Source organism: Marmota marmota, unplaced genomic scaffold (genome assembly GCF_001458135.2).
Source record: "Marmota marmota marmota unplaced genomic scaffold, marMar, whole genome shotgun sequence".
Lineage (NCBI taxonomy): Eukaryota > Metazoa > Chordata > Mammalia > Rodentia > Sciuridae > Marmota > Marmota marmota.
The window spans coordinates 23,073,449-23,089,879 of NW_026000153.1; the positions used below are offsets into that span (position 1 = coordinate 23,073,449).

Consider the following 16,431-nt stretch of genomic DNA (forward strand, 5'->3'; position numbering starts at 1 on the left):
AACATGCAGACAGATCCCTCGGATTGCTTTCCTCCCCGCTGTGGACAGGATCACTAACAGTTCAGTTCTGGCCTTGGGTGATTAGCTAGCTTTGATTGTCAATCTTTCGAATTATTAGGGTAGATTATTTTGTAAATGAGAGTAATATCTTTTCATTGTGAAAAATATCCACATTATAAGAGGCTTCGACTCTTATTTATAAACCTGTGATGGAATTAGAATGGGTATAGATCTTAGAGGCTCTCACAAATGAAGTGTGGGCCTCTAAGAGGGCAGCCCAGGGCCTGTCTTCACACGCCCTAGTCATCAGGGGCTGCAAGCTTTATTGAAGGGGGTTGCGCAGTGATCAACTCTGCCCGCCCGACGACCCCCACTTTAATCCTACCGAACCCATGTCTGCCAGACACCATATAGGACAGAGAATCAAAATTTAATTTTGACGAACAGATAGTTTTTAAAATATTTTTGTGTCCCAAATGCTATATACATATCATTAAACAGCCATTCATTTTAAAAAGTCTGTACTTCAAATTGAATATTGTATGTGTTTTTATTTGGTAAATCTGGCAACCTTAAGTACCCAACTCAAAATTATTTTTTGTTTATTTTTTCTTTCTGTATTGCTAGAGATTAAGCCCAGGGCTTCATGCATAGGAGGCAAGCACTGTACCACTGAGCTACCCCTCTGTCCTCTCTCTCTCTCTCTCTCTCTCTCTCTCTCTCTATATATATATATATATATATATATATATATATGCTCACATATGCATATATATATATATATATATATATATATATGCTCACATATGCATATATATGTTCTTCTTCATGGAGTATATACAAATAAATGGAGTCAAGAGTTTTGCAGAAAAATGAAGAATGAGCTCTTCAGAGAATGTAGCATTCATTATTATTTTTAAGAAAATGTCACCTTTGGGGGCTGGGGTTGTGGCTCAGAGGATGAGCACTTGCCTAGCATGCATGAGGCACTGGGTTGGATCCTCAGCACTGGTAAAAATAAAATATTTTAAAAAAGAGAGAAAAAAAGAAAGAAAATGTCACCTTTGTCCTGGGTGGAATAGGACGGGGGGGCCATGGCCTCCCAAAGCTGATTTCATGATGAACCCAAAGTGCTTCACAAAAGACTTCGGACACTGAATGATGGAGTTTCTTATAATAGGCTCTGTTATAAGATCATTCAGATTTTATAGAATTTGTTTCTTTAAAAATATTTTTAGTTGTAGAAGGACACAATACTTTTATTTTATTTACTTTTTATGTGGTGCTGAGGATTGAACCCAGTGCCTCACACATGGTAGGCAAGCTCTGTACCCCTGAGCTACACCCCTAGCCTGTAGATTTTTTTTCCTAAATGAGGCTTTTCACATGTTCTTGAAGAAAGAACTGATTTTTTTATTTTTGAGATGAAGTCTGTTTTCAACTAGCTAGCATTTGAGCCATTTCCCATAGTCTATGTAATTAAAAACATCTGAAAAATCATAATTTCATGTTTTGTTTCCCTTTTATCTTTGTCCTTTCTTTGTTTTTCCTCTGTTTTCCCTTCATGGTCCTTGTCCTGTCTTGAATGTTCGCAATGCCTGCTGGAATTAGAAACCTTTTGAAAAATTTTCAAAATTTGGTTTACCAGTTAAAAAAAATTTTCCCCCAAGAAATTACTTAATATCTATGGGATTTGGAGATCATCAGTGATGACTTTCTTCAGATTTATTCTTCTATCTGGGTGTCACCATTTGGGAGCCAGGGCTCTGATACTTCCTTTGACTTGAAAACTGTAGTGGTAACTTGGCAAATGTTTTTTGGGTTAATGACTGAACTGAAATCTCTAAAATTTGCTCTATTGTAGGTCCTTCTTATGGATCCAGTTTTTTAACAGTAAGTATCTTAACAAAAAGTTTAAAATTGAGTGTCCCAAGATGTATGGTTGACAATGGTTTTTAAATTTAATTTGTATATTAGACACTACTTTTTTAAAAAGGATTTGATTTTCAGTTATTATTGTGTAGGAGCTGGATTTTGAGAAAGCCAAAGTCACTCCAAGAATGGATTGAAAGATGAGATTTAATTTTAATTTAATTTTCTAAAATAAGGTCAGTGAGAAGCAGTTGCTGAGTTGAGGCCAGCAGGTGATGCAGGTCCACAGAATTGCTTAGTAAGATGGATCAGAGACAATCCAAAGTCAAACTTAGGCCATGGTTTATGTGCCTGCCATGCAACCTTTGACTCTAAGCACCAGGGCCTTCACTTACAACACAAGTTTTCAATGGGGGTGACTTACAAGTAACCGAAGAACTTAAAAATAGAATAAAGCACCATTTCAATGATTAAATTAGCATTTTAAAGGAATTTTGATATCCAGTGCTTGTGATATTGTAGCCCATTGATAGGAATCATGTATGCCTTGTGGTGAAAAAAAAATTGACACAATGATTTTTGAAAAAGTTATTTGATATCCTTTGTCCCAGTAGTTGTTCTGACAATTTGTCGTATAATGCAAAAGAAATAAAAATAAAGTCTCATTTCTAATGACGGATACTTTTAATATCCCTAAGTAGGGTAAGTAAATGTTGATAGCCTCCTTAGCAGAGTCACTTAATAATTAATATGGTGCCTGGGTAACGATTCTGTCATGTCAGGTGTGAAAAGCAGAGAACGGCATCATAGTTGTAGCACAATTGTGATGTGCAGACTCTCAGGCCCTGTCTACAACGAGCTGAGGAAGAGTGGCCACAGGAAAGCAGTTCTGTTTGTTAAAGGGAGACAATTCTAGGTAACTTTTCTGTTGCAGAATTCTGGTTATGATATTTAGTTTCTAATTGTGATATATAGTTTCATTTGGAGTGAAATGGTCATTCAAATATTCTGAGCAGAGGAATGATGATACATAAATTATGTTTCCAGGAATCTTTTTGGACATTCAATTGAGCACAGAAGGATGGTGATCACAGTGTAATCAGGAGGCCAGTTAGGAAATCGATGCACTCATGGCTAGAGTAGGTGATGGAGGCCTAGCACAGTCATGTGGTTACTGACAGAGGGGGTGGCATGTGGTGGGATTCTTGATACAATTTGAAGGTTGAACCAATAGACTCCTCTGATGAATATAAGTTATCACAGAAGAGTCAAGAGTGACTCTTATTGGAAATATGTAGTGGCCATTGATTGAAATGGGGAAAGATTGGAACCGTTTTTCCTGGTGGTGGGGTGGGGAGAAGAAGGAGATGGGGAAATCAGGAGACTTAATTTGGGCAAGTTAATGAGACACCCAAGTGACACTGTCAAGGAGGCTGTGGGTGATGTGATACACCAGTTTGGAGCAGAGGTGAAGAGTCTGGTTGGATACATGAATCTGGAAGATGTTGGTGCAAAGGTGACTTTTAAATGCTGAGGAGGCAGAAGGTACAGAGGGAGAAGAGGAAGAGGACGGAGCTCTGAGCACTTGCATCTGAGATGGGGTTTCAGCCCAGCAGGGGAAGATGAGGTGGATGTCCTGGAAGCCAGGGAAACCCTTTTCAGGGAGGTGGAAATGATCGGCCTCAACTCTGCTGTTGATCACGTAGGAAGCGGATGGAGAAGTGACCCCTGGAAGTAGCAGCATGGAGACTGTTGGTGACGCTGACAAGAAAGGCTCTGGTGAAGTGACCAGAAGGAAAACATGACTGGAGTTGTTGGGAGGGTTGGGGAGGGGACATGGGTATGGGCTACTCAAGGCAGTGTGCAGCAGGGGGCAGAGAGGCCTGGGTGAAAGCTGGGGGGTGCCCTTTCACAACCCACCAAGGGCCTCATTTATCCTCAGCTAAAGTGGACAGTTCTTGGAGGCCCTGATTATTGCTCTCTGCGTCCCTTGACAAGCACATGCTGAGTGTTGGCTTTCTGCATCTAGTCTTCTGAAGCAAGGTTGGGGCAGGGGAGCAGATACTCCAGAGTGACCCACCTCCGGACGTCCCCGACTCAGGTCACCTGGGATCGGAGCCCTTCTGCTCCCCCCACCTGCCACCTGGTCCACCTCCCTCTTCCCTTCATTGCTGTTTTTCTTCTTCCTCCTTCCGTCCATCCATCCTTCTCTTCTTCCTTTGCTTTCTCCTTTTCATCCTTCCCTGATTCATTGTCTCCTTTTTTTCCCTTTTGAGAGTCTGCAGTTATTTTAAATTGTAGACTTTTCTGATTTTATATTTTTGAGTGGATTTCAAACTTGTGTGTCCATATTTAAAAACACCCAACCAAAATGACTAACATCTGTCCAAGACAAACCCACATGAATACAGTTATCCCACACCAGACAAAGGCGCCATGAACATACGTGGGAGAAAAGGTAGCCTCTTCAACAATGGTGCTGGGAGAACTGGAAATCCATATGTAGCAAAATGTAATTAAACCCCTCTCTCACCTTCCCCAAACTCATCTCAAAGTGCATCAAGGACATAGGTATTAGACCAGAGACCCTGAGCCTATGGAAGAAAAAGTAGGCCCTACTCTCCATCATGTCGGCTTAGGAACTGAATTCCTCAACAAGACACCTAAAGCACAAGTAAAATCAAGAAGGAATAAATGGGATGGTATCAAACTAAAGGCTTCTTCATAGCAAAGGAAACAATCAAGAACACAAAGAGAGGACCTACAGAATGGGAGAAAAATCTTTACCAGCTGCACCTCAGATAGAGCCTTAATCTCCAGGATATATAAAGAACTCAAAAAACTTAACACCAAAAGACAATAACCCTATTGATAAATGGGCAAAAGAAGTGAATAGACACTTCACAGAAGATAAAATACAATAGATAAATCAACAAATATATGAAAAAATGTTGCACATCATTAGCAATTAGAGAAATGCAAATGAAAACTACACTGAGATTTCATCTCACTCAAGTCAGAATGATAATTATCAAGAGGATAAGTAACAATAAATGTTGGGAGGTTGTAGGGGAAACGTGCACTCATACATTGCTGATGGGACTGCAAATAGGTACAACCACTCTGGAAAGCAGTATGGAGATTCTTCAGAAAACTTGGAATGGAACAACCATTTGACCCAGTTATTCCACTCCTTGGTTTATACCCAAATGACTTAAAATCAGCATATTATAGTGACACAGCCACATTAATGTTTATAGCAGCTCAATTTACAATAGCCAAACAATGAAACCAACCTAAGTGTCCTTCAACAGATAAACGGATGAAGAAAATGTGGTACATATACACAATGGAATATATTACTCAACCATGGAGAAGAAATGAAATTATGGCATTTGTTGGTAAATGGATGGAACTGGAGACTATCATGCTAAGTGAAATAAGCCAAACCCAAAAAACCAAAGGCCAAATGTTCTCTCTGATATGCAGATGCTAATGAACAATTTGGGAGGAGGGGAATAGAAGTTCATTAGATTAGACAATGGGTTTGGAAGGAAAGGAGGAGGGATGGCAATAGGGAAAAAGTGGAATGAATCATGCATAACTTTTCTATGATCATATATGAATTTACAACAGTGTAATTTCTCATCATGTATATCCACAAGAATGGGAAATTATGCTCCATGTATGTATAATATGTCAAAATACATTCTACTGTCATGTATATCTAAAAAGAACAAATAAAAAACAAAAACAAATTCTGTTCAACAGAGTGACATATTAAGCCTGTAGGAGTTTCTTCCTACAGATGTCCTACCTACATTTCTTGCACTTTCTCTCTTGTTTAGCTGATAAATAAAACTAAAAAGGAAAATTTCCGGTGTTTCTTCCTATCAGATGGACCTCAATAAAACAGAGGAGGTAATTTCAAAATTGGAAAGCCTCCACCAGCAGCCTTATCTCTGGGATTTTTTACTTTCATTGCCAAGACTACGTGAAAACCATGTTCGTGTGGAAGACATCCTGCCTGTCATGGTCCACTTTCTCCAGGCAGTTTTGAAGTAAGTAAAAAAGAAAATATAAAAGTATAGGTGTTGGTTTTTCCTCCTGATTTTTTTTAACTTTAAGTAATTTTATTTTAAATTTTTAATTGCTCTTTTTAGATATGCACAACAGTAGAGAGTATCTCCCTCATTTTTAATGGATAAATAAATATACAATCATTGAGAAACTGTTTGAAAAAGAAAAATGCTCATGGTAATGGTGCTCTGAAACACCTAGAGCCCCCCTACACCTCTACTTCTGTCCCCTTCTGTCTATAAACATAGCTTGCATTACTGCAGTGATGTTGTTCACATGCTCCCCAATTTAGAAAGCTTCATATTACCTTAGGAACATTTCCATGGGGTCCTTTGGTCCTAAAATAAATATTTTTAATGACTGCATAATATTCTATTTGCTGAGGTATTCTATACCATAAATAATAATGTTAGCATTAGACTTTAGGTTGTTTTCCACATTTTTACCATTAGACAAGCAACATAAACATAGTAATTTTGACTAATAAATTATACTATAGTTGTCAATAATATCCTGAAGATCTGATAAATTCAGTTCCTTCTCTTTAGAATCCAGTGAGTTGGGCACTGGTCTTCTGCAATGGACCTGACCCATGTTATCCACAGGGGTGCCTTTGGGAAAACCTCTTCCTAGAGTTGGTTTCCCAGTTTTTAATCAGTGTGGTTTTTAAAATTAAATTATTTTGCCAAATTGTATGAACATGGCGTTTTATTAGTAAAAGTTCATGTTCTTTTTTTTTCAAGTTTTAACTTTTAGCTCTTTCATTTGCAGTTGGTGGGAACAACTCACATTGCCTTAGATCAGAGTACAAGGGGAGCCCTGTCTTGGACCCTGTGGTTTGGGGACTGTGTCCAAAAAGCTCACTCCTCCAACACCCTTTCATCCTGGAATTCTCTACTCCAGAGACCAGAGCCTGGGCGGGCCTCTTCCCTGGTGCCTCCTTCTGAGGGCAGGTTTTACCAGTGCGGTTACATCCTTAGGCTCAGGGGTGAACCAGGGCAGCTGCAGCCATTGGCAGGAGTGTCGGGGGCTGGGGGTGGGGTGTGGGGTGGGTCTTGGCTCTGCAGGATATAATATCCACAGTCCTGCACTGAGGTCCCTTAAGGTACAGAATGAGTTGAGGGCCCAGGGTAGGTGTTCCCTAAACCCCACATTCTGGAGCACAACTCTCAGAATCAGAAAATTATAAATTTGAACATGACTTTTTAGGTTTTTATGAAGACATATTTGTCATTGTAGGAAAAGGAAACACATTTATTTTGACAGTTTGTTAGCTTAAATATTTTAACATAGTTGGTATCCCTACCTTTTTATTCTCGCTAGCCTTGAATATATTATCAGTGGATGATGAAAACCGCCAGGTTGTTTTGAGAGAGGAAAAAGGTTGAAATTAGAAGATATTAATGGCAGTTGTTGAACCATATCAGCTTCAACATAAATTTAATTTCTATACTTCGGTGGCACAAAATCAAGAATGTCTGCATTCATACTTCATTCATAGAAAGAGTACCGGTTTTCAGTCATGTATTTTGTAGCCTTGGGATTCTCTTCAACACACAAGGAGGCCATGAGAGAGTCTCCTTAATGAGAAACTACAGGAAATTTACCTGTTTAGAACCACAATGAATGGTTGTGTTGGTCTTGAGTTGTTAAAATGTAAATGCACCCCTACTTCAGTTGAGTGTATTTTCTGACCTACAGATTTCATTATTTATAAAATAAAATATTGATATCTCAAAAAAATTGAACCCCATATACACATGAACTCCCTCTCTCCCCAAAGCTCCTCATTCTGCGAAATAGTTTGAAACCCACTGATTGACTGGACACTCTCAGATCCATTGGCTAAAGCAGAGTGGAAGGTTGGGGTATGTGACCTTCCAATTCGGCTGCTTTCTAAGTGTTAGACTGATGATCTGAACCTGAAGCAGCCTGGATGAATCTTCATTTGCTCCTCTGAGATAATAGCACTAGTGCCCTGTGTGGCTTGGTCAGCTGTCCTAGTCGGGCAGGAAGACCCAAGGCTAAATGTAAGACAGCACCCATGGGAGAGCCACCCGAAACCCAAGGTCTATCAAAGGCCAAAATTCTTAAGTATTCAGGAGATGGATTTACCTCTCAGGCTAAGTCTTTAGCCTGAGGAATTAGGATCATGTTAAAGCTTTGAGGAATGCTGACATATAAATAGTCCAGACACATGGTACAACAGGGTGAGGGCCCAGTCGGTGAAATGTAAGTAAATCTGGGATGGATTCTGCTTGTTTGACTCACCAATGGCTCAGACTGCTATGGCTTTGTTCTGGTTCTAGTTCCTTAACATCTCTGGAAGATTTAGACTGGCTACCACTCAACCAGACTTTCTCTCAGGTTTCTGAACTTGTACTGAATGTGACCATCTCGACCCTGACATTTCTGCAGCAAAATGGAGTATCATTCACTGGTATGGGCACCTTAGGGCTATTGCTGTCTTTTAAAATGTCTCATTACTGATTGACAATCAACATAGAGTTAAAATGCTGTTTGGAGAAATGTTTTAATTACAAGTTTTAATTTAATTAAATGTTTCAATTAAATGAAGAAAAGAATCGTTTGCTTTAATAAAAGATAGAAGTAGAATGAAAACTTGGAACTCAAAACTGATTTGACTTTTAACTTCTGCTGAAATTCTGTAGTCATTTCTAATGAAAATATTTATAATTAAAAATAATTCAATTTAAAATTCTTTGACCTAATATCTTGGAAGATTATACCAATCACTGGTTCTGGGATTTCAACCGTTCCTCTTTCTAAAATCGTATTGGGAATAAACATTTGGAAAACAGTAACCCTAGTAAGAAAAACCAGTTGTTGTGGACTTAAAAAGTCCACTAATTGAATAAACAGAGCTTCCACAGGGAAGGGAATGGAATTGTCTAGCTCCTTCCTTCCTCCCTCCCTTCCTCCCGCCACCCCCCCGCCCCGCCCTTTCTTTGTTTTGAAGTTCTGTGGATGAAACCAAGGGCTTTGCACATGCCAGCAGGTATAACTACTGAATTATACATGACTAACTTTTCTCTTGACCTAGGACATTATTTTTCAAATTGTTAACTGCTATTCTCTTTGCATCTTTTTCTAGGGAAAATACATGCAATGAGAAAACAATGAAGTTGGGTATCATCCACCCATCCATTTGTTTATTGGTATCTCCCTCTTCCAACACATCCATCCAATCACTCACCCATCTGTCATCTGCTCACCTATGCATCAGTCCTCTCACTCCCACCCACCAATTTACTCACCAGTTCACCAACACATCTGTCCATCAATCCATTGTCTGTTCATCTATCTGTCTGTCATTCATCTATCCCTTCACTTATTTATTAATTCTCTTATTCAGTAGACACTTACCAAAGACTTTCTATGGATCAAACACTACCTCAAAGAGTGGGAATAAAAAGCTGTAAAAGAAAATAGTTCTTGCTCTGGGGAAGTCATGTTTGGTGAGGGAGAGAGATGCATCAATAAAGGAAAAATAATGACCACAGAGCAGAAGTCTGGTAACTTTTTCAGGTAAAGCTTCAAGGAGGAGATTTGAAGGATGAGTTAGAGTCCATCAATGAGACCAGGGAGCATTTCTAGGCAAAGAGAGTAGTGCATGATGTGCAGGGCCCTGTCAAGAGTGTTCCTGTCAAGACGTTTCTGGGGTACAGTGGACAGCAACCAAAGATGGTCCTGAAAGAGAGCCCAGGCCAGATTTTAAAAATGGCCAAAAGAATGAGGTCTGAGTTATAGAAAGATACTCCTGGGGCAGGTGTGAGGGGTTGATTAAATGCAGGCAAGCCATGTTGCAGGGTGTGGGGATCAGGTGCCCGGGATCAAGTTTTCTACTGGCCTCTTTCTTTCAAAAGCCCTGTCTCCTGAGCTGCATGATGTGATGATTACCCAGACATGTCTACAGACCCAGCCAGATTTCTCCTGCTGCATGGAATAATGAAACACGATCCCTTCCATAACTTCAAATTTCACCTGCTCTTGTGACCCAGCACAGCGAGTCCCCCATAGAGTAGAAGGGTTTCTTTCAGTGCTCTGTAGAAGGGAAACTATGATATTATCAATTAACTGGATTTCAGCTTTAATTTAGTTGCAGCAGGAAGTACTATTTCTTATGTTCAGAACAGCACCCAGAGCTGGGGTGGGAAACGTGTAAAACACCTCATTGAAATCTCAGTGACCTCAATTTTAACAAACTCATTTGGAGGCTCAGGTTTTTGTACATCCTTCAAATTATAACAATCAATTTACCCTACAATTGGAAATGTAATCACTGCTAAGAATGTAATTAAAATAAGCAATTTTCTATCCATTTGCCAGTGAGTCAAAGCTAAGAAATTACTATTGCAAAGGCATACTTCTAGAAGCCACTAAAAATGGTTTTCATTTTTCTTGTCTGCCCCCCAAAATCCTTTCTGTCTGATGAACAGATTATGATGTGTGAAGGAATAAGGATGGGTCATGACAGTAGCTTTGGGCTCCTGGTCAAAACACGTCATTCGTTGAAACTTTTAATTCACAAACATGTCATTCATTGAACATTTTAATTCACGCATTTTGAGCACCCTGCTGTTTAGCCACACAATTTGGAATCAAGATTGTCTTTCACTTTGTTAGGAAGTTTGTTTTTATAGCTAATCAGAGTCTGATGCCACAATTCTTTTCTCTCCTTTTTGGAACCCCATGAACAATTCTAATATACTCTGAGAGCAGTAGAGATAATAATTACAATTTTAGCTCGGGAACCAGCTTGGGTGTGAATTCTGGCTTAATTTAAAGGTGTGACTTAAGTGACTGTCTGCTTCCTTCCCTCTTGGAGGAAGTATCCATGTTCGTGCTATTGGTTGGCAACTCAGATCTGGCATGGGAAATGCTTAGCCTAGGGCTTGGCATCTCTTCAACATGCAATGGATGCTAGTTTTAATCTCAGAAACCAATCTTTTTTTCCACCCGGATGATGTCATGGGAAGACAATCAGATTGAAAGCCAGGAGTCTTGGATTCCTGGGATCCACCCTGTTTTCAAAACCTCCCTGAAGTCCCCTTTAACTTTAACTCCACCACTCCTTTTTTAAATGTCATGACCATGTCTGATCATACATGTGAACATGGTTTTACCATGGCTGTCACATGGAGTGATCAGTGGAAGGATGTGGAATCATGATCCGAAATGACCTAGTTACTAGGTTTTCACATGAAGGTTCATCTGAAAGAATGCAGGAGGATGTGTGTAGGTCATATGTAAGGTTCATCTGAAAGATACACTTGCCCCAGGAGTATCTTTCTATAACTCAGATCTCATTCTTTTGGCCGTTTTTAAAATCTGGCCTGAGCTCTCTTTCAGGACCACCTTCTGTTGCTGTCCACTGTACCCCAGAAGTGCCTAATGTTGAGCACTCTTGGCAGGGAACTGCACATCACGCACTGCTCTCTTTGCCTCGAAATGCTCCCTGGTCTCATTGATGGACTCTAACTCATCCTTCAAATCTCCTCCTTGAAGCTTTACCTGAAAAAGATACCGTACTTCTACTCTTCGGTCATTGTTTTCCTTTATTGATGCATCTCTGCCCTTCACCAAACAATTTTGTGTTTGTAATTGCTGGGATATGTTCCTTTGAGATCTCATCAAACCTTGGAAGTTTTGGACTTAGATTTTAGGTGTTGCTGGGTTGAGTAGCTTTTGTGTTTTATACCTTGGTTACCTTAGTTAGAGGAACTTAATCCCATGAATTTAAATAACTGTTAGAAATATAGTTTTAAGATTTCCATTGTGTTTTATGTTAGAAGTGTACTGTAAATTATTCTTTTCCCTGATGCTAGATGCTTAACTGATTTTTAATATTTAATTAGCCAGAAACCCACACAATAATGCTGTTGAACATTAATTTTTGTTCAGTCATCTGATTAGATTTCTTGAGATAGTATTTTAGAAGTGCAATTGTTGGGTTGAATGATTGAATTTTATCAAGCTTTTGAAATATGTTTTCAAATTACTTCAGAAATTTTGTAACCATTTATGTCAGAGTGTGTGAAATCTCACCGTACTCTCTATAGCATCAAGTACAATAGTCTTCCCATATCTGTGATTTCATTTTCTGTACTTTCAGTTATCCATGATCAACTTCAGTCCAAAAAATGTTAAATAGAAGGTTCTAGCAATAAATAATTTGTAAGTTTTAAATTATATAACATTCTGAGTAATGAGATAAAATCTCATACCATTCCACTTCGTTTTTTTCTGGATGTGAATTGTTACTTTTTCCAGTGTATCCACACTGTATATATTGCCTAACCATCAGTTGTTTAGTTTAGCAGTCTTAGTTAGCAGACTGACTGTTATGGTATCACAGTGCTTGAGTTCAAGTAGCCCTTATCATAGTTAATAATGGCCTCAAAGCAAAGAGTGGTGATGCTGGCAATTTTATTATAGCATGTTGTTATTGTTCTACTTTTTTATTATTTATAATCTCTTACTGTGTCTGATTTATAAATTAAACTTTATTATGTATGAGTATGAAAAAACCAGTATATTCAGGATTCATTATTATGTATGGTTTAGGTATCCACTGGGAATCTTGGAACCTATCTCCTTTGTATAAGGAGAACGACTCTTTTAGCTTTTGTGCATTGTTCCTGTTTGATCCCCAAATGGTATTCTGTCTTCATAAAATGACATTATTTTCTGAATTACTTTAGACACATCAAAATATTAAAATTACCGACAGTATAACTTGTTGATTGTTTTATAGAGTCAGTTTATCAACTGTCCCTGCAGAATATGGTGTGGGATCCACAGAAAGTCCAGTCTGATCTCAAATCCAAGTTTGGTTTTGATGATCTTCAAATGGAACAAATCCTGAATTATTCAGCTGAGCTAGAGGAGGTATGTGCATTTGACTGCTTGTCACACTGCTGGGTCTCTCCTTGGGAGTGTGTCTAGAATACGGACAGCCCTCTGTATCCATGGGTCTGCACCATGCATTCAACCATCATATTGAAAATGTTAGAAAAACAAATTGTGTCTGTACTGAACATGTGCAGGCTTTTCTTCCCCCTTGTTGTTATTCCCTAAATAATACAATGTAGCAACAATTTACACAACATTTTCATCTAGAAATCATTCAGATTTCATCTAGAAATCATTCCTCTCATCTGCTCTCAGAGACCCAGAGCATCTGGGCAGGGATGGGTCTTATTTTTCTAACATGGTATGTGGTGCCACATGGTATGTGGTGCCACAGTACTTGTTTTCTTTTTTCTTTTTTTTTTTAGTGGTACTGGGGATTGAACCCAGGGCCTTTCACATGCTAGACAAGTGCTCTACCACTGAGTTATATCCCCAGCCCATTTTTCAATTTTATTTTGAGAAAGAGTCTCACTAACTTGTCACGACTGGCCTCAATCTTGCCATCCTTCTGCCTCAGCCTCCCACATAGCTGGGATTGTAGATTGTGCCACCACACTTACCTTATTTTCAATCAAAGGGAAGAAAAAGCAGAAAACATGAGACATCTTGTGGCTTTTATAATCATGAGTGAACATTTTCTTTTTAAAATCTGGGTTTTAAAGGAGACATATAAGACGAAAAAATAGGACTTTAATGCTTTCTGATTGTTGCCATTGTGTCATTCTGTTTGTATGGTTAAAACAAATTCCCGTAGCCTGAGTGGCTTATACAAAAGGAATTTATTTCTCATAGTTCTGGAGGCCGAAAGTCCATGGTCAAGTCTCCAGTGCCCCTGATGTCAGGGAAGGCTTACTTTCTAGCTCGTAGACAGCATCCTCTCACTGCATCTTCACATGGTGCAAGGAATGCAGGAGTTCCCTTGTTGGTCTTTTGTATGGGCACTGATCCCATTACAAAGGCTGCACCCTTGTGATGTAAGCACTTTCTGAAGGTCCCACCTCCTCAGTTCATCACCCTGAGAGTTAGGATTTCAGTATATGAATTTGGGGTGGGGGGGCACAAATGTTTAGTTAATAGCAATAATCAATAAAATTCCTGAAATAGAGCACCACTATAGGGGAATGTAACTCATTCTATGACAGACTTAAGTATTTAGAGAGCAGTTTTAGAGAAGTTTGTGTATAAAATAAATATTTGATGCAAAACGTTAAACGGTTTCTAAACCAGGACCTCAATTTGAATCTTCCCAATTAGGTAGGTTTTGATAATTAGAAAAGAAATTTTTCTCAGAAAAGCAACTTCGTTAATGCAAAGTATCAATTAAACTAGGCTGGCCTCTGTTTGCTTTGGTGGGAGAGTGAAGATGAACCATGTTTATGTCATCTTCATGTCTTCTGCTGGAATAAACAGCTGTTTCTGTTGCTTATGGCCAGTTCGGAAAAATAGGATCAGTTTTCTTCCTTAACTACAAAAGTGTACCCTCAGGATAAATCACACAGACACTATAAGCAACACTTTGTCACCTAGTTACTTCTTTAATCAGGCAAATGTAAGAGCTTCACTTTGAAAAGATTGCGGTATTATTTTTAGAAAAGAAATGTTCTAGGAAAAAACAAAGGTTTTACTTTTAATCATTTCTTTCATATTGTTGCCAGATTCCCACAGACAGCTCCTTAGAGAGGATGGTGTGTTCAGTCTTGTCCAGCATATCCAAGGACGAAGCAGAGAGAGAAGGCCGTGGTGGAGACTGTCCTCCCAAGTGGTCAGAAGTCAAGAACTATCTCATCCACTCGGTCAGCTGGCTGCGACTGTATGGACAGGTACAGTCCTGCATCTGGACACTGTGACTTGGAGCTACTGGTTTGCAGTATCCACACTCATTCCTTTCAACATCATGTTCTTCACCTTTTGATTTCATATCCTTTCTGGGGAAAGGCCTTAGGACCCCCACATCCTGGCCACTGTGTATACCTTCTTTCATGGGTGTCCACCAGCCTCAGGTCAAAAGGCCTTCAACACAAGTTGCCAAAAGTTCATCTGTGTTTTAAACACACACCTGGCAACTAAGAGGTTCCTACATCCATACTGCTGTTGGGATGTGAGATCCCTGACCACAGGCTGCTTTGATCAGGTCCTTGGATATTTGTGTACACACATTTCACTTGCTTTGTGCCTTCTTGTCTGGTTTTGCTCAGAAGTATTGTATAAAAATGGTGACTGGGGTCAGGTGCAGTGGCGCACACCTGTAATCCCAGTGGCTTGGAAGGCTGAGGCAGGAGGATCCTAAGTTCAAAGCCAGCCTCAGCAATGGTGAGGTGCTAAGCAACTCAGTGAGACCTTGTCTCTAAATAAAATGCAAAATAGTCATAGGACTGGGGATGTGATTCAGTGGTCAAGTGCCCCCATGTTCAATTCTTGGTACCAAAAAAAAAAAAAAAGTTGGACTTAAAGCCAAACAAGGGGAATGGAGGCTTTGATCTGTTTTTAGAAATGCTGATATAAAGTAGCACACCTTTAGTCATTATACCTGTCAGATGGCCTTGGAAGCCTGCAGAGGCCCTGGTCAACTCATAGCTTTGTGTTTCTTGGGCAGTTTTGGAGACTGAAGTAGAATCCCTCCCCACCACACCCATCACCTCCCAATCTCAGGTGTTACTTTCCCATTTTGTGTTTTTTCCTTCAAGAACACAGCCCATTAAAACTTTCATCTCCCTTAATATGCTCAGATGATATAGGTTGAATATTCAAATAGTCATACAGCATCCTTCAAAAATATAAGTGTGATTGTCCACTTGCTGGCACTAACTTTATCAAGCACTAAAATTATCAAGGGATGGCATTGAGGTGACCAACATCAATGTGCACTTTTGCTTTGTGCATTATCTGAGTTACTTGAATACATGGTTAATTCAGGCTCACATACCTTTGCATCATGCAGGTCCCATGCTCATTTGAGTATGGAAGATCTATTTTGCTTTATTTTGATGGATGATAAACTATAATATTGATGGTCTTTTTTTTGGGGGGGTACTAGGGACCCCCACATCCTGGCCACTGTGTATACCTAGGGGTACTTAATCACTGACCAACATCCCCAGCTCTTTTTATATTTTTATTTAGAAACAAGGTCTCACTGAGTTGCTTAAGACCTTCCTAAGTTGCTGAGGCTGGCTTTGGTCCTTTCTTTAGTATCATAACTACCAGCTCCGTGTCATAAAGTGGTATTTAATGACTGTGTATCAATGATGACATATATTTTAAAATACCTAAAGCATATTTAAATTATCCTAAACAGCTTAGTTTCATATTCAAATAATATTTAATTTAAAACAATGTATGCTGTTGCCCTTTTCTTCTTTCTCTCTTTTGTTTCTCTTTTGTGGGGGAGAGAAAAAACTAAGGTGCTAGCAGTATCAATTATTACAATTCATCAACTTTAATTTCTGAGTGGATATGAAGTCAAAATTCAGTTATAAATAGACACTTTAAGTTTTCAAGAAAATAAAATGTTAGCTATCATTTATAATGGTCTGTTAATATTTT

The 16,431-nt window shown here is 39.1% G+C and overlaps 1 protein-coding gene across 1 annotated transcript in view; it reads left to right on the forward strand.

The window, feature by feature from the left end:
* The window catches only part of Abca13 (ATP binding cassette subfamily A member 13), a 423,614-nt gene that overhangs the window by 36,756 nt on the left and 370,427 nt on the right, over positions 1 to 16,431 (forward strand). The window contains exons 5-9 of the mRNA XM_048786593.1: positions 1,865 to 1,893; positions 5,770 to 5,933; positions 8,262 to 8,392; positions 12,731 to 12,864; positions 14,544 to 14,708. Of these exons, the coding sequence (XP_048642550.1) occupies positions 1,865 to 1,893; positions 5,770 to 5,933; positions 8,262 to 8,392; positions 12,731 to 12,864; positions 14,544 to 14,708 (623 nt within the window). The remainder of the gene's footprint in view (positions 1 to 1,864; positions 1,894 to 5,769; positions 5,934 to 8,261; positions 8,393 to 12,730; positions 12,865 to 14,543; positions 14,709 to 16,431) is intronic.